Source organism: Staurois parvus, unplaced genomic scaffold, assembly GCF_062004578.1.
Source record: "Staurois parvus isolate SC_StPar_1 unplaced genomic scaffold, SC_StPar_1.0 ptg000747l, whole genome shotgun sequence".
Taxonomy (NCBI): Eukaryota; Metazoa; Chordata; class Amphibia; order Anura; family Ranidae; genus Staurois; species Staurois parvus.
In genome coordinates, this window is record NW_028318543.1 from 2,859,313 (window position 1) to 2,884,743 (window position 25,431).

At 46.3% G+C, this 25,431-nt stretch overlaps 1 protein-coding gene across 1 annotated transcript; it reads right to left on the bottom strand.

The window, feature by feature from the left end:
• Positions 1–1,428: 1,428 nt before the first annotated feature.
• LOC149445085 (vomeronasal type-2 receptor 26-like) lies at positions 1,429–24,180 on the bottom strand. Its single transcript, XM_089654251.1, has 2 exons — positions 24,063–24,180; positions 1,429–2,321 (listed from the first exon to the last, which is right to left on the bottom strand). Exon 2 carries the CDS (start codon positions 2,305–2,307, stop codon positions 1,429–1,431), a length of 879 nt encoding a protein of 292 aa, XP_089510377.1. The 5' UTR covers positions 2,308–2,321; positions 24,063–24,180.
• Positions 24,181–25,431: the final 1,251 nt, after the last annotated feature.

Sequence of the window (25,431 nt, forward strand, 5' to 3'; positions counted from 1 at the left end):
GCAACATCTAATGTTTGTGTAGTATTATGTTCAGCAGACTGTGTTCTTCTATTGTTGTGACTTAGATGACGTTCAGAGCACATTTTATGCCCAATTCATACAAAACTCCACGTAATCCCAAGGGGTTCACATACTTTTTCTTGCAACTGTACGTAGATTGCCTTGTATTGCTGACTGGAACTATTTGCTTGTATTGTTAGTCCACTCCCGTGTTTGATTACCCTCCTCCAATATTTCTACTCCTTCTACCCTGCCTTAACTGTAAAGCGGAGTTCCACATGGAAAAAAAATAAAAGTCAGCAGCTACAAAAACTGTAGCTTCTGACTTTTAAAATACGGCCACTTACCTGTCCCTGGGTCCAGAGATGTCCTCACCACCACCGCTGATTTCACCAGCTGTCTTCTCTCCCCGGCATCTATAGTGTGGGCACCCGGCTGTGACAGCTTGCAGCTTCACAGACAGGTGCCCACTGCGCATGCGGGAGAAGTGCTGCGCTTCGTGAATGGCCCCTTAGTCTTCTGGGTCCTGTCAAGTGACACAAAAGACTAGGGGAGGGAGGAGGGAGGACAACTTCCACTTCCGATTGCCCAGGCGATTGCAGGGGAAGTGGGAGCGGGTACCTGTTAAATTTGGGTAACCGCTCCCCAAAGGTGCCAATCCTTAATGAGGAGCGAGGGACAAAGGCTTCAAGCAGAACTTCCCCTTTTGGGTGGAGCTCCACTTTAACTTCCCTCTCTATACTCCCTTTTCCTTCCCTCTTACATCCCCAAGATGAAGACATTTGTTCTCCACCATTACTACTGGCTGTAAACTTCCGTTCAGTCTACTAATTCTATGTGACCTGCTGTTTGCATTACGGTTTTTCTTCATGTCATTTATGCTCCTGTAATTTGTATGACTTCATTCTTCTGTACACCTTTACTGCTTTATGAATTTATTGATATAGTCGGATACATCTACATACAATGATAAATATAATGAATGTGACACTGACAAATGACATCACAATCATCTTCTAAGAGAACGTGTTTAATATTTACCTTTATGGAAGGTGATGACAGAAATCTTCCCTCTCTTGAGTGATGGGTGGTTTTGGTATCTGATGGTTTAGGATGTTTTTGATACTTTGTCCCCCTCTGGTCACTGTGGTTCCTCCTCAATAAGAGACTACATTGTTCTGTAGTGATGTAACGGCTGATGGGAGGAACCACTACACCCAGCAGGGGACAAGGTTTCCAACAAACCCAAAGTATCTGATACTAGTGGCATCCATAGCTCTTCAAGGGAGACTCAGTTAGACTCACCATCTACCGAAAAGGTAAGTATTAAATATTTAAATTCCCAAACACGAGTACAATACTAATATATATATATAATAATAGAGATAATGCCATAACTACAGGTAACCCAGTGTTGCTCCTCACATATCAGCGGATAACTGTCTTTGTATTCAGGTCAGGTCTGAGCAGAATTATGTAACATTTTGGGAAGAATATACAGCCAAGAAGTCCAGAACTTGATGCTATTATAGCAAAGACCTCCACAGCCACCATGTATTTCCCTCTGGTGCTCAGATAGGCCGGGATCATGGCAATCCAGACACTGCAGAACACCAGCATGCTGAAGGTGATGTACTTGGCCTCATTAAAACTGTCCGGTAATGTCCTGGCTATAAAAGCTATAATGAAGCTCACAGCTGCCAAAAGCCCCATATATCCCAGGACAGAGTAGAAGCCGATAACTGAACCCTCATTACACTGAATGATGATCTTCCCCTGATAAGAGTGAGTGTCTCGATCCTGGAAGGGGGGAGAAATAGACAACCAAGTGACACAGATTATGACTTGGACCAGTGAGAAGACACAAATGATACAATTGGACAGTTTGGTTCCCATCCATTTCCTCCAGGGACTCCCAGGTTTGGTGGCTTTAAAAGCAATACACACCATGATACTTTTGGCAAGTAGAGAAGAGACGGCAACTGAGAAGATGACACCAAAAGAGGTGACACGCAGCATGCAGGTCACATCTACTGGATAGCCGAGGAACAAGAAGACACAGAGGAAGCTCAGCATGATGGAGGCCAGGAGAAGATAGCTCAGGTTCCGGTTATTGGCTTTAACAATGGGGGTGTCCCGGTAATATATAAATATCCCCAATATTAAACCAGTCAGAAGGCAACAGAGGATGGAGACAGCTGAAAATACTGCAACAATGGTGTCACCAGTGTAGGAGAGAAATTCCACCACTCTTGGAACACACCGATCCTTCTTCTCATTTGGCCATTCATCATCAGGACATTTCATGCAGTTTTCACTGTCTGCAGGAAGAACAATACAAACACAATGAGCATCGGGGTCAGAGCTTCTGAGGAAATGAACTGTCTTGTGTTGTCTCACAGCTAGCAATGGGATTTCCATCAGTTAATTGTGGAAGATAGATATTATTATTATTATTATTACATCGAGTTTATATAGCACCAAAGGGTTTACTCAGCGCTGTACAATAGAGTGGGGGGGACAATACAAGAAACAGAACAGCAACAACAACAGTGAACGAGGGGTTAGAGGGCCCTACTCTTTCGAGCTTACAATATAGGAGGGAGGGGGTAGTAGCACAGGAGGAAGTGGCTGTGGGGGATGGAGTGGTAGGAAGAATGAAGGAGAACGGCTGTTAGGTGAGGGAGGGGTAGGCTTCCCTGAAGAGGTGGGTTTTCAGGGTGCACCTGAAGGTGAGGAGGGAAGGTGACAGTCTGATGGACTGGGGCAGTGAGTTCCAGAGGATGGGGGAGGACCTTGAGAAGTCTTGCAATCGTGTGTGGGAGGAGGAGACCAGAAAGCAAGATAGAAGGAGGTCCTGTGAAGAGCGAAGGGTACGGGTAGGGTGGTACTTGGGAATCAGGTTGGTGAGGTAGTTAGGGGCAGTGTTGTGCACGGCTTTGTAGGTCAGGGTTAGTAGTTTGAATTTGATGTGTTGGGCAATCGGGAGCCAGTGGAGGGATAGGCAGAGGGGGGTGGCAGAGGTGGAGCGGTTGGTGAGGTGAATGAGTCTGGCCGCTGAGTTTAGGATGGTCTGGAGCGGGGAGAGCCTGCGCTGGGGTAGGCCTGTGAGAAGGGAGTTGCAGTAGTCGAGGTGTGAGATAATCAGTGAGTGCACGAGTAGTTTAGTGGTGTCTGGGGTGAGGAAGGAGCGTATCTTGGCGATGTTGCAGAGGTGGAGCCTGCATGTGTTTGTAAGTGATTTGACATGTGTCAAGGTCCTACCTTTTCCCAGAGGTTATGTTACTCCATGTGCTGGCATCCATCTTGGATTTCTGCTGAGCATGGTGGGAATCTTTTATGCCTTCAGGTCTCTGAGGTCCATCCCCCAGAGGGGTGTGGCTGAGTACATATAAGCCTGTGATCCGCACATGCTCTTTGCACTTGTGTCTTGTGTCTTTGTCTTGCTACAGCTCTGTGTATACTCTCGTGACTCTTCTGGTATTTGACTCGGCTTGTGACTAAGACCATTCTCTGTGTTTTCCTTTGATCTGACCTTCCGTTGCTGAACCCGGCCCGTGACCTGTTATTCTCTGTCTACTGTTCTGTACCGTTTTGTCCCGTTGTTGTTGACCCAGCTTGCCTGACTACGTTATTGTCATTCTTACCAGCTACACGCCATTGGCGGCGGCCATTACCGCAGCCGGGGTGTCTCGGGGGCCGCGACCTGGTTCCTGGCTGCGTCAAGTCCATCCCCACCATCAGGGGCCCTGGTTAAGGGCAGCCTGGGACTTAGACTCCGCGCCCTGAGGGACTTCGGTCTGTTGGTGGTGGTTGTCGTCCGCCAGTGCGTTACCCTGCCACTAGGCCTACCTGTCCGTTCCTCAGCCCTGCCCTGACAACATGAGGTTGAAAGGAAAGGTTAGAGTCCAGAATGACGCCAAGGACTTTGGCTTGCGGGGCGGGATTGATGGTGGTGTTGTTGGTAGTGATGGATAGGATGGGGGGGTAAGTGGGCAGGGGGAAAGATGAGGAGCTCGATTTTGGAGAGGTTAAGCTTGAGGAAATGGAGTGACATCCAGTCTGAGATGTCGTTTAGGTGAGCGATGCGGGCGGAGACTGTGTGGGTGAGGTGAGGGGTGGAGAGGTAAATTTGAGTGTCATCAGCGTAGAGGTGAAAGTTGAAGCCGTGGGAGTGTATGAGTTTGCCAAGGGAGGAGGTGTAGATGGAGAAGAGAAGGGGTCCAAGGACAAAGCCTTGGGGGACCCCAACAGAGAGGGGGAGGGAAGGGAAGGTGGCACCGTTGTAGGAAATGCTGAAGGATCGTCAGGATAGGTAAGAGGAGAACCAGGAGAGAGCGGTGTCTCTGATGCCAAGGGAGAGAAGTTTATTAAGGAGGAGGGGGTGGTCAACTGTGTCAAAGGCCGCGGAGAGGTCCAGGAGATGGAGGACAGAGTAGTCGCCTTTGGCTTTGGCGGTTAGCAGGTCGTTAGTGATTTTGCGGAGGGCGATTTTGGTGGAGTGTAGGGGACGGAAGCTTGACTGTAGTGGATCAAGGAGGTTGTTGTCAGGTGGGCGCTTAGGTGATCGTAGACTAGGCGCTCAAGGAGCTTGGAAGTAAATGGCAGCAGGGAGATGGGTCTAAGGTTATTTGGGTCAGTGGGGTCCAGGGAGGACTTTTTGAGTATGAGGGTGATGTGCGCATGCTTTAGGGGGGAGGGGAATGCGCCAGTAGAGAGGGAGAGATTGAAGATGTGGGTGAGGGAGTGGTTAAGGGAAGAGGGGGGTGACTGGAGGAGTTGAGAGGGGATAGGGTCCAGGGGGCAGGTAATGAGGTGGGCTTCTGAGAAGACCCTGGTGACTTCCTCAGTGGTAGCAGGGTTGAAGGAGTACATTGTTGGGGGGGTTACGGTAAGCGGGGCCTTGGGTGTGGTGGGGGGCAGTGCGGTTGTGAGGTCAGAGGAGGGGAGAGATGGGGGGGTGATGGGGGGGAGGCTGGGTGGGGAGGTAGATTGCGAGTTGACTATGTCCTTACGGATTGTGTCAATCTTGTTGTGGAAATGAGTGGCAATCTCGTTGGCGGTGAGTGAAGTGCTGAGTGGAGGAGGAGGGGGAGAGAGCAGGGAGTTGAAGGTGGAGAAGAGTCGGCGAGGGCAGGTGGAGAGGGTGTTGATCAGGTTTACGAAGTAGGCCTGCTTGACGGTGTGGAGGGAGGAGGTGTAGGTGAGGAAGGCAGATTTGTAGAGGGAGAATGCACAAGGGGACCTGGTTTTGCGCCATATTCACTCCAGTGCGCGACTGCGACATTTGAGGCATTTAGTATGGTCGTTCTGCCATGGTTGAAGCGGCCTAGGTTTGATGTTGCGTGTGGTTAGGGGTGCCAGAGAGTCTAGGGCAGCTGACAGTGAGTCGTTGTACGTGGAGGTGGCTAGGTCAGGACATAACAGTGGAAGGATGCTGTCGTGTAAGCGGTCGGCAGCCGAGTGGAGGGGGGCCGGGTGCAGGTTGCGGAGGTTGCGGCTGGTGATGGTTTGGCACTTTGGGGGGGGAGTTAGGGGAAGGGGAGACGGAGAATGTGAGGAGGTGGTGGTTGGAGAGAGGGAGGGGGGTGTTAGTGAACTGGTTGAGGGTACAGAGGTGGGAGAAGACAAGGTCCAGGGTGTTCCCATCAATGTGGGTGGAGGATTGCGTGTGCTGTGTGAGCGCAAAGGAGGAGCTTAGGTGGAGGAGATGGGAAGTAGTCGGGTTGTTGTTGTTGATGGGGATATTGAAGTCCCCAAGGATGATGGTCGGTAGCTCAGAGGAGAGGAAGATGGGAAGCTAGGCGGCGAAGTCATCCAGGAAGCGGGGTATGGATCCGGGAGGCCTGTAGATCACTGCGATACTTAGGGGGGTGAGGGAGTAGAGTCGGATGCAGTGAGCCTTGAAGGAGGAGAATGATAGAGAGGGGGGTTAGGGAGGACCTGGAAGGTGCTCAGCGGTGATAGGAGCATTCCAACACCACCACCTCTGCGACCTCTCGGTCTGGGTGAATGGGACCAGACGAGACCTCCATAGGAGAGTGCCGCAGGGAAGGTAGAATCAGTGGCCTGTACCCAGATCTCGGTGACCGCTATGAGGTTGAGGGAGCGGGAGATAAAGAGGTCATGGATGGCGGTAAGCTTGTTGCATACTGAGCAGGCGTTCAGGAGTGCAACCGAGAGAGGGGGGTTGGATGCGGGGAGGAGGGGCACAGGTATGAGGTTGAGGGGGTTGCGGCGGCAGGCAGGAGCAGGGGGGTCCCTAGGGGGGGTGGGGTGGTGAGGGGCCAGGGTTTGGGGAGATGTCCCCAGTGGATAGGAGAAGGAGAAGGGTGAGGAAGGTGGCATGGGAATGGGAGGTGCAGGAGTGTGTGGGTCTGATGGGGGAGTGGGTCGACGGGGGGAGTGGAATAGCAGGAGGAGGTGGTGAGTGCCATAGTGGGAAGAGGGGAGAAGTGAAGGGGCAATGTAGAGCTGTTTGGGGGGGTAGGCGGGTAGAGGGAGGCAAATTTTGGGATGGAGGAGAGGAATACGAGGAGGAGGAGTGCAGGTGGCATGTTGGGGTGAGCGGAGTGCTGGACAAGTCGGGGAGGTGGCGGGATACAGGTCAGGGCAAGGTGATGTGGAGAGTCTGTATTGCCATGGAGGAGTCCATTTGAGTCCTTCTGAAGTGGGAGAGTGAGAGAGGAGGGCAGCTGGGTCAGCAGCTGGCTGGTTGCAGTCTGTGGATGCAGTCTGCTGGCGTCCGTGGGTGCTGTGACGCGTCTTGAGTGGGTACGGTGGTTTGGCAAGCGGAGGGGTCATAGGATGCGATGTCCGGGGGTGTTGGTAGGCACGGCGTCTGGTGATGCTGGCGGCTCGGTGACTGGAGATGTTGAGGCCAGGCGTCAGGTGCTGAGGGCTCGGCGTCGGGAGGCGCTGAAGGTGCTGGAGGGCCTGGCATCAGGAGGTGTTGAAAGGTCGTCGTCAGGCGGTGGTGTGGACAGACGTCTGGAGGTGGAGTGGGCTAGGTGTAGCTAGGTGCAGTAGTACTCGGCATCCGTGGGCAAAGTGAGCCAGTGCATGCGGATGCTGCGGGCCAGCGACTGAGGGTGCTACGGGTCCAGTGTCTGTGGGAGCGGTAGGGCCTGGTAGATAGATAGATAGATAGATAGATAGATAGATAGATAATTACACAGTTGAACTCCTATGTGTAGAGACTGAACATTATGCACATTAGCATGTGGTGAAAAAAAAAGATATGCACAATAAATAGACAAAAAGTGACAATGGGGAGTTTCAATTTATATTGTCTGAAAACCCTGAAAATGAACATCTCCCTGGATCAACTCTCCCTATAAATGTTCTATCCAGTTATATTCTGTGTATCCAAGAAAGAATCCAGGACTTTCCTACAGCAATCCACTGAGCTGGCCACAACCAACTCTTGAGGGAGTCTATTCCACATTCTCACAGCTCTTACTCTGAAGAAACCTTTCCGTGTTTGGAGATTAAATCTCTTTTCCTCCAGAAGTAAAGAGCGCCCCCTTGTCCTCTGTGATGACCTCAGGGTGAATAACTCTAAACCGAGTTCACTATATGTCGAAGATGGCGACCGGAGTAGTCCTGTAGTCAGGAGCTCCATCGCCCAAGTCCCCATCCGGATGGCAGCGGACTCCAAAGGGGCCCCCAGCACCCTGTGGCCCCCGATAAGCACCCAGGGAGGAGTGCTGGGCCAGTTTCAGCCCAATCCCGGAGCTCCAGGATTTGCGGCTTACGAAGCCACGGCCTCACTTTTTGCCACAGCTGAGACCCAAAACGCCGATCGATGGCCAAGATCGCCGCCACTCCACCCCCTGCTGACTTGCCTGCTCCCGGGGACCCTCTCCATCAGCCCAGGGGCCCACCCCAGTCCACCCAGCACCCTGCCACAGACAGCAACCTGCACCCAGCCTCGGCCCAGGGTCCACTTCAGGCCACCCAGCAACTAGTACCCAGCCAGCACCCAGCACCCAGCCTCGGCCCATCGGCTGATTCCAGGCCTCCCAGCACTCTGCAACAGCCAGCACCCAGCAACCAGTTCCCAGCCTCGGCCCAGGGACCGCTCCAGGTCACCCAGCACACTGCACTGACAGAGCACGTGGCTCACAGCACCAAAATCCAGCCACCAGCACACAGCCTACAGCACCCAATCTGGCTGCCCTCCGGTCTCCTGCTGCCCCAACAACCAAGGGACCAGAAGCGATCCTGCATCCATGCCGCCGTACCCAGCAGACGACCACAGACTGGTGAGGCCTACCATCGCCTTCCACGACGCAACCCTGACAGGACCTGCTAAGCCCAACGAACAACCTCGACCTGGTGAGGCCTACCTACGCCTACCCCGGAACAACCCTGCCCTGACCCGAAGTCCATCCGATGAGCTCCACTGTGGACGTTCACCTCGCATCTCCTCAAGCCCGCAGTGAGCCTACTTCTACGCCGCCAAACCCACCAGACGACCCCAGCCTGGCAATGCCTAACATTACCCTCCAGGCCGCTACCCTGCCCGGACCTGCTGAGCCCAAAAGATGATCTCGACCTGCCCAATGGACGACCTCAACCTGGTGAGGCCCACCATCGCCTACCCCGGCACAACCCAGCCCTGACCCGCAGCCCTTCCGGCGTCTACCCATCCCGATCCCAAGCACGAGAACTCTTGTCACGGAAAGATCCTAATCACTAGAACACCTGCTATGAGAAGCTACTTCAATGTGATACGCCACTGCACGACGGACTATCCACAACAATGCTCCCTGAGAAACATTTCACCTCCCTCAACTGTCCACCACTCTGCTTACCCTCCTAAAATGCCACCTGTACTCCTCCTCCTCATACTCCTCTCCTCCATGCCCAAAATCTCCTCTCTCTACCCCCCTACTGCTCCAAAACAACTACACATCGCACCCTCACTGCTTCCATCTCCCCACTACGGCTCTTACCACCTTCTCCTAATACTCCACTCTTCTCCCAACCCACACGCCACCACTAGCAGACTCACACGCTCTTGCTCATCCCGCTCTCATGCCACCTTTCTCACCCTCCTTCTTCTCCTAACCACCAGGGACATCTCTCCGAACCCTGGTCCCTCACAACCTCACTCACCCACTAGGCACCCTCCTACTTCCACAAACTGCCGCAACCCCCTTAACCTAATACCTGTCCCCCTGCTCCCCACAACCAAACCTCCATTCTCGTGTGAACTCCTGAATGCCCGATCGGTTTGCAACAAGCTCACCGCCATCCATGACCTCTTTATCTCCCGATCCCTCAACCTCCTAGCGGTCACCGAAACCTGGATCCAGGCCACCGACTCTACCTCCCCTGCAGCACTCTTCTATGGAGGTCTCGTCTGGACCCATTCACCCAGACCAAGCGGTCTCAGAGGTGGTGGGGTCGGCATGCTCTTGTCACCGCTGAGCACATTCTAGGTCCTCCCAAACCCCCCCTCTATCATTCTCCTCCTTTGAGGCCCACTGCATCTGGCTATTCTCTCCCACCCCTCTGAGGATTGCAGTAATCTATCAGCCTCCTGGACCCGTATCCCGCTTCCTTGATGATAACTCCACGTGGCTACCCTTCTTCCTCTCCTCTGAGCTACCCACTATCATCTTTGGAGACTTCAATATCCCTATCAACGTCATCCCGACTCCTCCACCTAACTTCTTTCTTTGCACTCACACAGTGTACACAGTCCTCCACCCACTCCGACGAGAACACCCTGGATCTTGTCTTCTCTCATCTCTGCACCCCCCACAACCTCACAAAAGCCCCTTTCCCTCTCTCCGACCACAACCTTGTTATGTTCTTCGTCTCCCCATCCTCAAACACCTCCCCCCATTCCTCAAACCATCACCAGCCGTAACCTCTGCAACCTGAACCCTGCCCCACTCCACTCTGCAGCTGACCGACTCTATGACAGTATCCTTCCCCTGTCCTGCGCTGACCTGGCCGCTACTGCTTATAACAATTCACTGTCAGCCGCCCTAGACTCCTTAGCACCCGTAACAACACGTAGCATCAGAATCCGACTGCTTCAACCCTAGCAGAACGACCACACCAAAATCTTAAACAATGCTGTCGTGCGCTGGAGCGACTATGGTGCAAAACCAGATCCCAACAAGTGTACACCCTATACAAATCTGCTTTCCTCACCTACACCTCCTCCCTCTACACTGCCAAACAAGCCTACTTCGTAAACCTCATCAATACCCTCTCCTCCAGTCCTCGCCAGCTCTTCACTTTTAACTCGCACTTTCTCCCCCCCACCTCCACCCAGTATCTCACACACCACCCACAAGATTGCTAATTACTTCCAAAACAAGATCGTCGCAATTCGTAGGGACATCGCCAATGCTCATCCTCCACCCCACCTAGCCTCCCTCCAATGATAACCCCCTCAACACTACCCTCCTCTGACCTCTCAACTGCCCAGACCCCAATCCATCAGACTGTCACCTACCCTCCTCACTTTTAGGCGCACCCTGAAAACCCATCTCTTCAGGGAAGCCTACCCCGCCCTCACCTAACAGCCGATCTCCTCCGCTCCATACCCCACAGCCTCTTCCTCTTGTACCACTAACCCCTCTCTCCTAGATTCTAAGCTTGAAGGAGCAGGGCCCTCAAACCCCTCGTGTATTGTATTGTTACTGTATCATCTCATGTTCTGTCCCCCACTATAATGTACAGCGCTGAGCAAACTTTTTGGCGCTATATAAATAATGTATAATAAAATTAATATTAATATATGAACCACTGATGTATTATACATGGAGATCATATCCCCCCTTATGTATTATAAATGGAGATCATATCCTCCTTTATGTATTATACATGGAGATCATATCCCCCTTATGTATTATACATGGAGATCATATCCCCCCTTATGTATTATACATGGAGATCATATCCCCCCTTATGTATTATACATGGAGATCATATCCCCCTTATGTATTACATATGGAGATCATATCCCCCCTTATGTATTATACATGGAGATCATATCCCCATTATGTATTATACATGGAGATCATATCCCCCCTTATGTATTATACATAGTGATCATAACCCCCCTTATGTATTATACATGGAGATCATATCCCCCCTTATGTATTATACATGGAGATCATATCCCCCCTTATGTATTATACATGGAGATCATATCCCCCCCTTATGTATTATACATCGTGATTATATGCCCCCTTATGTATTATACATGGAGATCATATCCCCCTTATGTATTATACATGGAGATAATATACCCCCTTATGTATTATACATGGAGATCATATCCCCTCTTATGTATTATACATGGTGATCGTATCCCCCCCCCCCTTATGTATTATACATGGAGATCATACCCCCCCCCCCTTATGTATTATACATGAAGATCATACACCCCCCTTATGTATTATACATGGAGATCAGATCCCCCTTATGTATTATACCTGGAGATCATATCCCCCCTTATGTATTATACCTGGAGATCATATCCCCCTTATGTATTATACATGGAGATCATATCCCCCCCTTATGTATTATACATGGAGATCATATCCCCCCCTTATGTATTATACATGGAGATCATATCCCCCCCTTATGTATTATATATGGTGATTGTATACCCCCCTTATGTATTATACATGGAGATCATATCCCCCCTTATGTATTATACATGGAGATCATATCCCCCTTATGTATTATACATGGAGATCATATCCCCCCCTTATGTATTATACATGGAGATCATATCCCCCCCTTATGTATTATATATGGAGATCATATACCCCCCTTATGTATTATATTTGGAGATCATATCCCCCCCTTATGTATTATATATGGAGATCATACCCCCTTATGTATTATAAATGGAAATCATATCCCCCTTATGTATTTTACATGGCAATCATATCCCCCCTTATGTATTATACATGGGGATCATATCCCCCCCTTATGTATTATACATGGAGATCATACTCCCTTATGTATTAAACATGGAAATCATATCCCCCTTATGTATTATACATGGCGATCATATCCCCCCTCATGTATTATACATGGAGATCATATTCCCCCTTATGTATTATACATGGAGATCATATCCCCCCTTATGTATTATATATGGAGATCATATTCCCCCTTATGTATTATACATGGAGATCATATCCCCCTTATGTATTATACATGGAGATCATATCCCCCCTTATGTATTATACATGGAGATCATATCTCTCCTTATGTATTATACATGGAGATTATATCCCCCCTTATGTATTATACATGGAGATCATATCCCCCCCTTATGTATTATACATTGAGATCATACCCCCCTTATGTATTATACATGGAAATCATATCTACCTTATGTATTATACATGGCAATCATATCACCCCTTATGTATTATACATGGAGATCATATCCCCCCTTATGTATTATACATGGAGATCATATCCCCCCCTTATGTATTATACATGGAGATCATACCCCCTTATGTATTATAAATGGAAATCATATCCCCCTTATGTATTATACATGGAGATCATATCCCCTCCTTATGTATTATACATGGAGATCATATCCCCCCTTATGTATTATATATGGAGATCATATCCCCTCCTTATGTATTATACATGGAGATCATATCCCCCTTATGTATTATACATGGAGATCATATCCCCCTTATGTATTATACATGGAGATCATATCCCCTCCTTATGTATTATACATGGAGATCATATCCCCCCTTATGTATTATATATGGAGATCATATACCCCCCTTATGTATTATATATGGAGATCATATCTCTCCTTATGTATTATACATGGCGATCATATCCCCCCTTATGTATTATACATGGAGACCCTTATGTATTACTCAAGGAGATCATATCCCCCCTTATGTATTATACATGGAGATCATATCCCCCTTATGTATTATACATGGAGATCATATCCCCCCTTATGTATTATACATGGAGATCATATCCCCCTTATGTATTATACATGGAGATCATATCCCCCCCTTATGTATTATACATGGAGATCATATCCCCCCCTTATGTATTATATATGGAGATCATATACCCCCCTTATGTATTATATTTGGAGATCATATCCCCCCCTTATGTATTATATATGGAGATCATACCCCCTTATGTATTATAAATGGAAATCATATCCCCCTTATGTATTTTACATGGCAATCATATCCCCCCTTATGTATTATACATGGAGATCATATCCCCCTTATGCACTTTACATGGAGGTCATATCCCCTCTTATGTATTATACAGGGAGATCATATCCCCCCCCCTTATGTATTATACATGGAGATCATATCCCCCCCTTATGTATTATACATGGAGATCATATCCCCCTTATGTATTATACATGGAGATCATATCCCCCCTTATGTATTATACATGGAGATCATATCCCCCCTTATGTATTATACATGGAGATCATATCCCCCTTATGTATTATACATGGAGATCATATCCCCCCTTATGTATTATACATGGAGATCATATCCCCCCTTATGTATTATACATGGAGATCATATCCCCCCCTTATGTATTATACATGGAGATCATATCCCCCCTTATGTATTGTACATGGTGATCATATCCCCCCTTATGTATTATACATGGAGATCATATCCCCCTTATGTATTATACATGGAGATCATATCCCCCCTTATGTATTATACATGGAGATGATATCCCCCCTTATGTATTTTATATGAAGATCATATCCCCCCTTATGTATTATACATGGAGATCATATCCCCCTTATGTATTATACATGGAGATCATATCCCCCTTATGTATTATACATGGAGATCATATCCCCCTTATGTATTATACATGGAGATCATATACCCCCTTATGTATTATACATGGAGATCATATCCCCCCTTATGTATTATACATGGTGACCATACCCCCCCCCCCCTATGTATTATACATGTGATCATATCCCCCTTATGTATTTTACATGGAGATCATATCCCCCCCTTATGTATTATACATGGTGATCATATCCCCCCTTATGTATTATACATGGAGATCATATTCCCCCCTTATGTATTATACATGGAGATCATATCCCCCCCTTATGTATTATACATGGAGATCATATCCCCCCTTATGTATTATACATGAAGATCATATCCTCCTTATGTATTATACATGGAGATCATATCCCCCCTTATGTATTATACATGGTGATCATATCCCCCTTATGTATTATACATGGAGATCATATCCCCCCTTATGTATTATACATGGTGATCATATCCCCCCTTATGTATTATACATGGAGATCATATTCCCCCCCTTATGTATTATACATGGAGATCATATCCCCCCCTTATGTATTATACATGGAGATCATATCCCCCCCTTATGTATTATACATGGAGATCATATCCTCCTTATGTATTATACATGGAGATCATATCCCCCCTTATGTATTATACATGGTGATCATATCCCCCTTATGTATTATAAATGGAGATCATATCCCCTTTATGTATTATACATGGAGATCATATCCCCCCTTATGTATTATACATGGAGATCATATCCCCCTTATGCACTTTACATGGAGGTCATATCCCCTCTTATGTATTATACAGGGAGATCATATCCCCCCCCCCTTATGTATTATACATGGAGATCATATCCCCCCCTTATGTATTATACATGGAGATCATAACCCCCTTATGTATTATACATGGAGATCATATCCCCCCTTATGTATTATACATGGAGATCATATTCCCCCCTTATGTATTATACATGGAGATCATATCCCCCCTTATGTATTATACATGGAGATCATATCCCCCCTTATGTATTGTACATGGTGATCATATCCCCCCTTATGTATTATACATGGAGATCATATCCCCCTTATGTATTATACATGGAGATCATATCCCCCCTTATGTATTATACATGGAGATGATATCCCCCCTTATGTATTTTATATGAAGATCATATCCCCCCTTATGTATTATACATGGAGATCATATCCCCCTTATGTATTATACATGGAGATCATATCCCCCTTATGTATTATACATGGAGATCATATCCCCCTTATGTATTATACATGGAGATCATATACCCCCTTATGTATTATACATGGAGATCATATCCCCCCTTATGTATTATACATGGTGACCATACCCCCCCCCCCCCCCCTATGTATTATACATGTGATCATATCCCCCTTATGTATTTTACATGGAGATCATATCCCCCCCTTATGTATTATACATGGTGATCATATCCCCCCTTATGTATTATACATGGAGATCATATTCCCCCCTTATGTATTATACATGGAGATCATATCCCCCCCTTATGTATTATACATGGAGATCATATCCCCCCTTATGTATTATACATGAAGATCATATCCTCCTTATGTATTATACATGGAGATCATATCCCCCCTTATGTATTATACATGGTGATCATATCCCCCTTATGTATTATACATGGAGATCATATCCCCCCTTATGTATTATACATGGTGATCATATCCCCCCTTATGTATTATACATGGAGATCATATTCCCCCCCTTATGTATTATACATGGAGATCATATCCCCCCCTTATGTATTATACATGGAGATCATATCCCCCCCTTATGTATTATACATGGAGATCATATCCTCCTTATGTATTATACATGGAGATCATATCCCCCCTTATGTATTATACATGGTGATCATATCCCCCTTATGTATTATAAATGGAGATCATATCCCCTTTATGTATTATACATGGAGATCATATCCCCCCTTATGTATTATACATGGAGATCATATCCCCCTTATGCACTTTACATGGAGGTCATATCCCCTCTTATGTATTATACAGGGAGATCATATCCCCCCCCCTTATGTATTATACATGGAGATCATATCCCCCCCTTATGTATTATACATGGAGATCATAACCCCCTTATGTATTATACATGGAGATCATATCCCCCCTTATGTATTATACATGGAGATCATATTCCCCCCTTATGTATTATACATGGAGATCATATCCCCCCTTATGTATTATACATGGAGATCATATCCCCCCCTTATGTATTATACATGGAGATCATATCCTCCTTATGTATTATACATGGAGATCATATCCCCCCTTATGTATTATACATGGTGATCATATCCCCCTTATGTATTATACATGGAGATCATATCCCCCCTTATGTATTATACATGGAGATCAAACCCCCCCCTTATGTATTATACATGGAGATCATATCCCCCTTATGTATTATACATGGAGATCATATCCCCCCTTATGTATTATACATGGTGATCATATCCCCCCTTATGTATTATACATGGAGATCATATTCCCCCCTTATGTATTATACATGGAGATCATATCCCCCCCTTATGTATTATACATGGAGATCATATCCCCCCCTTATGTATTATACATGGAGATCATATCCTCCTTATGTATTATACATGGAGATCATATCCCCCCTTATGTATTATACATGGTGATCATATCCCCCTTATGTATTATACATGGAGATCATATCCCCCCTTATGTATTATACATGGAGATCATATCCCCCCTTATGTATTATACATGGAGATCATATCCCCCTTATGCACTTTACATGGAGGTCATATCCCCTCTTATGTATTATACAGGGAGATCATATCCCCCCCCCCCTTATGTATTATACATGGAGATCATATCCCCCCCTTATGTATTATACATGGAGATCATATCCCCCTTATGTATTATACATGGAGATCATATCCCCCCTTATGTATTATACATGGAGATCATATCCCCCCTTATGTATTATACATGGAGATCATATCCCCCTTATGTATTATACATGGAGATCATATCCCCCCTTATGTATTATACATGGAGATCATATCCCCCCTTATGTATTATACATGGAGATCATATCCCCCCCTTATGTATTATACATGGAGATCATATCCCCCCTTATGTATTGTACATGGTGATCATATCCCCCCTTATGTATTATACATGGAGATCATATCCCCCTTATGTATTATACATGGAGATCATATCCCCCCTTATGTATTATACATGGCGATCATATCCCCCCCTTATGTATTATACATGGAGATCATATCCCCCCCTTATGTATTATAAATGGAGATCATATCCCCCCTTAATCTCCTCTTCTCAGTAGAGAATACATTCAGTTCCTCTAATCTTTCCTCATAGCTGATCTCCTCCATGCCTCGTATCAGTTTAGTTGCCCTTCTCTGTACTTTCTCCAGTTCCCTAATGTTTTTTTTTAATTGTTGCCCAAAACTGAACTGTATATTCCAGATGAGGTCTTACTAATGATTTGTACCGGGGTTGGGGGGGGGGGGGGATGATATCTCTCTCTCTGGAGTCTATACCTCTCCTAATAGGATTTTGCTTGTGTCAGAACCCGCAGCTTGGCATTGCTGCTATTATTAAGCTTGTTATCTACCAGAACCCCCAGATCCTTCTCCACCTTTGACCCCCCCAGATCCTTCTCCATTGACTCCCCCAGATCCTTCTCTACCATTGACCCCCCCAGATCCTTCTCCACCATTGAACCCCCCAGATCCTTCTCCACCATTACCCCCCCCAGATCCTTCTCCACCATTGACCCCCCCAGATCCTTCTCCACCATTTACACCCCCAGATCCTTTTCCACCATTGACTCCCAAGATCCTTCTCCACCATTGACCCCCACAGATCCTTCTCCACCATTTACACCCCCAGATCCTTCTCCACCATTGACCCCCCAGTTATACCCCCCCTAGTATGTATGATGCATGCATGTTCGTAGCCCCCAAGTGCAGAACCTTTCATTTAGAAACATTAAACCTCATTGGCCCCTTAGTCCCCCAATTACACAGAGCATTGAGGTCGGCTTGTAAATTGGAGACCCCCTTCAAGGACGTTATTCCCCGGCACAGCTTGGTGTCATCTGCAAAGACTGAAATGGGATTTATAATCCCAAATCCTATATAGTTTATAAATATATTAAAAAGTAAGGGCCCCAACACTGAACCTTGGGGTACACCACTGATGACCCCAGACCATTCAGAGTATGAATTATTAAACAATACTCTCTGAATACGATCTTTTAGCCAGTTTTCTCTCCATTTACATTCAGATTTTTCCAGCCCGTAGACTTTATCTTACACATTAGCCGTGTGAGAGGAACTGTGAGTAACGCTTTTGCAAAATTCAAGTATACCACATCCACTGCAACCGCTCTTTCCAAGTATACCACATCCACTGCAACCGCTCTTTCCAAGTATACCACATCCACCGCCCCCCCTCTGTCCAAGTATACCACGTCCACCACCCCTGTGTCCAAATATACCATGCCCACAGCCCCCCCCTCTGTCCATGTATAGCACGTCCACCTTCACCCCTTTGTCCAAGTATACCACATCCACCGCCACCCCTCTGTCCAAGTATACCACGTCCACCGTCACCCCTCTGTCCAAGTTTCCCACGTCCACCACCACCCCTCTGTCCAAGTATACCATATCCACCACCACCCCCACCTCTGCCCAAGTATACTACGTCCACCGCCACCCCTCTGTCCAAGTATACCACATCCACCACCACCCCTCTGTCCAAGTATACCACGTCCACCACCACCCCTCTGTCCAAGTATACCACATCCACCACCACCCCTCTGTCCAAGTATACCATATCCACAGCCCCGCCCCCCCCCCCCCTGTCCATGTATACTATGTCCACCGCCACCCCTCTCTCCAAGTATACCACATCCACAGCCCCCCCCCCCCCTCTGTCCATGGATACTACGCCCACCGCCACCACTCTGTCCAAGGTTTTGCTCACCTCCTCATAAAAAGAAATCAGATTTGTTTGACAACTTCTGTCTTTCATGAATCCATGCTGTCTGTTGCTTACAATATTTTTTCCCAGCAAGAACTCATCTATGTGTTTTTTTTATTAAACTCTCCAATATCTTCCCAACTATAGAAGTTACACTTACAGGTCTATAATTTTGACTCTTTTTTAAATATTGGCCCCACATTGGCCTTACACCAATCCAGTGGTACTATGCCAGTCATTAAAGAGGCCCTAAAAATGAGAAACAATTGCTGTGAAATGACAGAGCTGAATTCTGTAAGGCCCCGTGGGTGTCTGCCATCCGGTCCAGGGGCTTTATTCACCTTTATTCTGTCTAAATATTTCTGGATCATATCAATTGTGAGCCAATGTGGATCATCTGGAGCTGTGTCAGTACCACGCCCATTATGGACAAGAGCTCCCCATGTTCCTTTGTATACACAGAGCTGAAGAAGGGATTTCATATATTGGCCTGCTCTTTGTCCCCAGTCACCCCCTCTAGATGGTTCTGTAAAGGGCCTACATGCTCGGACCGGACCTTTCTACTATTAATATATTGGAAGTATTTTTGGGGGGTTGGCCCTGCTATCTTTTAAAATCTGTCACTCATTTTACATTTTTGTGCCTTTATTTCCTTTCTGCATATTCTGTTCTATTCTTTGTAATGTGTAAACGATGATCGTGTTCCTTCATTTTCATATTTAATAAAAGCTCTCTTCTTATTATCTATAGCTTTTTGAACTTTGGCCGTAAGCCACATAGGTTTGATTTTTAGCCTTTTCTACTTGTTGCCCATGGGAATATATTTTTCAGTGTGGTCATATACAGTCTTTGTGAAGAACTCCCATTTCTATGTTGGGTTTCATCGATGCCAATATTCCATCCCAGTCTATGTCTTGGAGAGCAGCTCTCAAGCTTTGAAAATTAGCTCTCTTGAAATGGAGCGTTTTTATTTTTCTTATATGTGCTCACTGTTTACAGCTAACAGTAAATGATATCATGTTATGGTCACTGCTACCCAGATGTTCTTTTATATGGACATTCGTAATAAGCTCTGCATGGTTGGAGATGACCAGGTCCAGCAGAGTATTCTTCCTAGTTGGGGCTTCTATGAATTGAACCATAAAATTGTGCTGTAGTAGGTTTAAAAATGTTTGCCATTTAACTGTTCCTCAGTACCATTACTCCAGTGACTTTCCGGGTTGTTACCATCCCCCATTATTATCACAGGACCAGCCCTTGCAGCCCCTTCCATCTGTACAAGGAACTGAGTCTCCACCTCCTCATTTACACTGGGAGGCTTATAACAAACTCCAATGATTACCTTAGTACTACGCCCCCCCATGTGCAGTTCCACCCATAATACTTCAGCCTCATCACACTCTCCATCATCTAGGTCCTCTTTTAAACTCGCTCTGAGATCACTTCTCACATAATGACAGACACCACCACCTTTCCTATTCCCCCCATCTCTCCGAAAGAGAACATAGCCAGGAATATTAATGGCCCAGTCATGTGAAGAATGAAGCCAAGATTCAGCAATACCAATTCAATCATAGTTCTCTTCATGCAACAAAGCTTCCTCACCTACTTTGCTTGGCAGACTTCTGGCATTGGTGAACGAACACTTTAATGGATTGACACCTTGTTCACACGTATTTTTCATATTTTTTATTTTCATACAAATAGTACCAATTCCACTGGTTGTTTGTAACATGGGAACCTTCTTGTCTTCCATAGATTTTGAAATTATATGTTGGGCTAGTTGAAGCCAGTGAAGAGATAGGCAGAGGGGCAGTAGCCATGGATTGGTTAGTAAGGTGCATTAGTCTGGCACCAGCATTCATAGCAGACTGAAGGGGGGATAGCTAGTGTAAGGATAGGCCAGTGAGAACGTGAGACACTAACGTGTGTGGAGGGACCATTGGTTGTGCCGTTGATCTCAATGGTAAAGTCATGGGGAGGGGATACAGAAGGAGGAACTAATACAAGCTCAGTTTTAGAAAGATTGAGTTTGAGGTAGTGGTGTGACATCCATACTGATATGTCACTTAGTAAATTTGTGATCTGTAAGGGGATTGAGGGGGTGAATTGAGAAGTTGAGAGATAGATCTGGGTGTTATCAGCATAGAGATGGCATTGGAAGCTATGGGAGATTATCAACTGGCCTATGGAAGAGATATAGAGAGAGAAGAGGAGGAGCCCAAGGATGGAGCCTTGGGGGAACCCAACAGAAAGAGGAAGAGGAGCAGAGTAGATGGTATTGTATGTGACACTAAAAGTGCACAGAGATAGGTACCAGAATAACCAGGAAAGAGCAGAGTCATGGAGGCCAAGGGAGTGGAGTTTGTTGAGGACGAGTGGGTGGTCAACTGTGTCAAAGGCAGCAGAAAGGTCTGAGAGTATGAGTATGGAGTAATGGTCATTGGTTTTAGCAGTTAGCAGATCATTGGTGAGTTTTAATAGAGCATTTTCAGTGGAATGTTGGGGGAGGAAGCAGAACTGTAGGGGATTGAAAAAGTTGTTGTCAATGAGGTAGCAACTCATACCAATGTGGATAAGGCATTCAAGAAGCTTGGATGCAAATGGGAGCAGGTAGCTGGGTCTTAGGTTATTTAAACAGGTGGGGTCCAGTGAGGATTTTTTAAGTATGGGGGTGGTCAGTACATGTTTGACCGTGGAAGGAGACATGCTTGAAGAGAGGGAAAGGTTGAAGATTTGGGTTTAAGAGTTTAGGATGGAGCAGGAAGATGGTCATAGTAATTGAGAGGGGACAGATCCAGGGGAAAGGTGGTGAGGTGGACAGAGGAAAGGAGTTTGGCAACTTCCTCAGTGGTAACAGGGTTGAAGGAGGAGTATGGTGTTGGACTTGGTGAGTTGGTTGGGAGAGAAAGCTGGATGCTGGCTATCTCATGACGAATTGTGTTGATTTTGTTATTGAAATGATTGGTAATATCCTGGGCAGTAAGCAAGTTGGTGGCTGGAGGCAGTGTGGGGTGAAGTAAGGAATTAAAGGTAGAAAAGAGTTGACAGGATTTGGATGAGAGGGTTTTGATGAGACCTGTGTAGTAGGTTTGTTTAGCAGTATGGAGGCAGGAGCTGTATTTGAGAAGGAGGGATTTGTAGAGGGTGAAGTCTTTCAGGGATTTAGTTTTACTGCATACTCGCTCAAGAGCACGGCTACATCTCTTGAGACTTCTGGTGTCATCTGTTTGCCAGGGTTGTGACAGGTGAGGCCTGGTTCTGCGTGTAGTGAGAGGAGCAAGTGTGTCCAGGAAAGATGACAGAATGTTGTTGTAGGCAGAAGTGCCCAGGCCTGGGAAGGACAGGGGAGCAATTTTATCATAAAGGCAGTCAGTAGCAGGATGAAGAAGGGAAGGGTTGAGGTGGTCAAGTTTCCTGCGGGTAACCGTTTGATGGTTGGAGGCATGGGAGGTAGGAGACAGGGAAAGTGTGAAACTGAGAAGGTTGTAGTCAGAGAGAGGAAAAGGGATGTTAGAGATGTTGCTGGGAGTGCATAAGTGGGAGAATGCGAGGTTGAGGGTGTTGCCATTGGAGTAAGTGGTGGCTTGTGTTCATTGTGTTAGGTTAAATGTAGAGGTTAAGCTGAGTAGTTGAGAAGTGGCTGAGGTGTTAACATTGATTGGAAAGTGATGCTTGTAGCAAAAAGCAAGAAAAAGAAAATAGCGCAGGGTAGACATGACTTAAGAGGGGGGTAGAAAAAAAAGAAAGGGTTAAGAGAAAAGTAGGTGGGAGTTAGAAAATGGGCAGGTTATCTGATTGGCGACGGGAGTGCAGGGTGGGGAATTCGGCACCTTTGGGTGTGGTTGTGGGGGGGTCACCCTATTCAGTCCAGGATATGGCATCATTGGAGCGAGCTTTCCTCCCACCCTCCCTGGGGGTGTGTGTGGGTTTTTTTTTTATTCTCGGTATGTTCTGGCTCCAGGGTGGTTGTTGGTCTTTGGAGGCGGCACATACTTTTAAGCTACAGCGAATGGTTGGGACCCATCGGTGGGATGGTGTGTTGGGACCCATCGGTGGGATGGTGTGTTGGGACCCATCGCTGGGATGGTGTGTTGGGACCCATCGGTGGGATTGTGTGTTGGGACCCATCAGTGGGATGGTGTGTTGGGACCCATCGGTGGGATGGTGTGTTGGGACCCATCGGTGGGATGGTGTGTTGGGACCCATCGGTGGGATGGTGTGCCCGGGTGTATTTCTAGTGTTAATATGTGGTTACACCCCTTTAGCACCTGATGGGTAAATGCATGTACTAGCTTTTGGGATTTGAGCACAGGGATCTCTTGTTTGTTTCTTGGGTGTATTTGATCGCCTGTGTGTCTTTAATTTTTTGCTCTATAAACAAAAAAAATATTTTCTTGAAAAAAACTATATTTTGGACTTTTTGATATAAAACATGTCCAGTTAAAAAATTTAAAAAATCTTATTTCGTCATAATTTAGGCCAAAATGTATTCTGCTCCGTGTCTTTGTTAAAAAAAAATCCAATGCGTGTAAATTAATTGGTTTAAAGTTATATATAGTGTTTACAAATGGTGGGATATATACTGGAATTTTTTATTTTCTTCTAGTAATGGAGGCAATCAGCAACTTATAGTGGAACTGTGACAGGCATTCTGACACTGGGGGGGGGGGGTTACTTGGTGTTACTGAAATCCCCAGTGACACCAATACAGTGATCAATGCTAATGAAATGCACCAACACTGTACTAATGGCACCGGGCAGGAAGGGGTTAACGTGGGGCGATCAAAGGGTTACTTGTGTGCTGTGTTTGTGTTTCACTGTAAGCATTCTGCTATGCAGAGCCATACAAAGCAGTGTGCAGGAGCTGACAGGCGAGAGATCCGTGTTGTCTATACACAGGTCTCTCCCCTGTCAGAGATACTCGGCGATCACCAGGTGCCAGCAAGTAATCACTAGCCGGGACTCAGTGATTGACAGCCGAGGCTGCGAATGGCGGTGCTACCCGGAACTGCGAAATCACGTATATATTCATGATTGTGCGCACCCGTTCCGAGCTGTAGCAGTATTTCTGCTATAGGGCGGCACGGAACCGGTTAACTACATTGGTAAAGTCTGCCGAGTCCAACAATCACTTACTAACAAATACAAACCGTACCGGAAATGTTGGATATCTCTCCTTCTGGACACGGGGAACACTCATAGCAGCATTTATATATGGAAGAGCCAAACTTTTTTCTGCTGCCGGGCAAACAGGGATCTGAGCATCGAGATACCGGAACCTGAAATCAGAAATTATTATTATTATCATTATTATTATTATCATTATTATTAACCATTTCCATACCGGGCACTGTCACCCCCTTCCTGCCCAGGCCAATTTTCAGGATTCAGAGCTCTCACACTTTGAATGACAATTGCGCGGTCATACAACATTGTACTCAAACTTAAATTTTATCATTTTCTTCACACAACTAGAGCTTTCTTTTGGGGTTTTTATTTTTTGATAAATTACCAATAAAAGACCAAAAATTTTGAAAAAAAAAACTCACGTTTTTCTTTGTTTCTGTTAGCAAATAAATAATTGTTCTTCATAAATTTAGGCCAAGATGTATTCTGCTCCATGTCTTTGATGAAAAAAACCCAACTTAGGATGTATTATTTATCTGTAGGAAAGTTATAGAGTTCAAAAACTATGGTATAGATCTGAAAACCGATCAATCCTGAAGTACTGACAGCCAATCTAATTTCTTCAGGTTCAAGAATGTCAGGACAGTACAGATATCCCCCAAATGTCAGGACAGGACAGATATCCCCCCAAATGTCAGGACAGGACAGATATCCCCCCAAATGTCAGGACAGTACAGATATCCCCCAAATGTCAGGACAGTACAGATATCCCCCAAATGTCAGGACAGTACAGATACCCCCCAAATGTCAGGACGGTACAGATATCCCCCAAATGTCAGGACGGTACAGATATCCCCCAAATGTCAGGACAGTACAGAGATCCCCCAAATGTCAGGACAGTACAGATATCCCCAAATATCAGGACAGTACAGATATCCCCCAAATGTCAGGACGGTACGGATATTCCCCAAATGTCAGGATGGTACAGATATCCCCAAATGTCAGGACAGTACAGATATCCCCCAAATGTCAGAACAGTACAGATATCCCCCAAATGTCAGGACAGTACAGATATCCCCAAAAATGTCAGAACAGTACAGATATCCCCCAAATGTCAGGAGATTACAGATATCCCCCAAATGTCAGGACAGTACAGATATCTCCCCAAATTTCAGGACAGTACAGATATCCCCCAAATGTCAGGACAGTACAGAGATCCCCTAAATGTTCGGACAGTACAGAGATCCTCCAAATGTCAGGACGGTACAGATATCCCCCAAATGTCAGAACGGTACAGATATCCCCCAAATGTCAGAACGGTACAGATATCCCCCAAATGTGAGGATGGTGCAGATATCCCCCAAATGTCAGGATGTTTCATAGTCCTACCTTTCCTC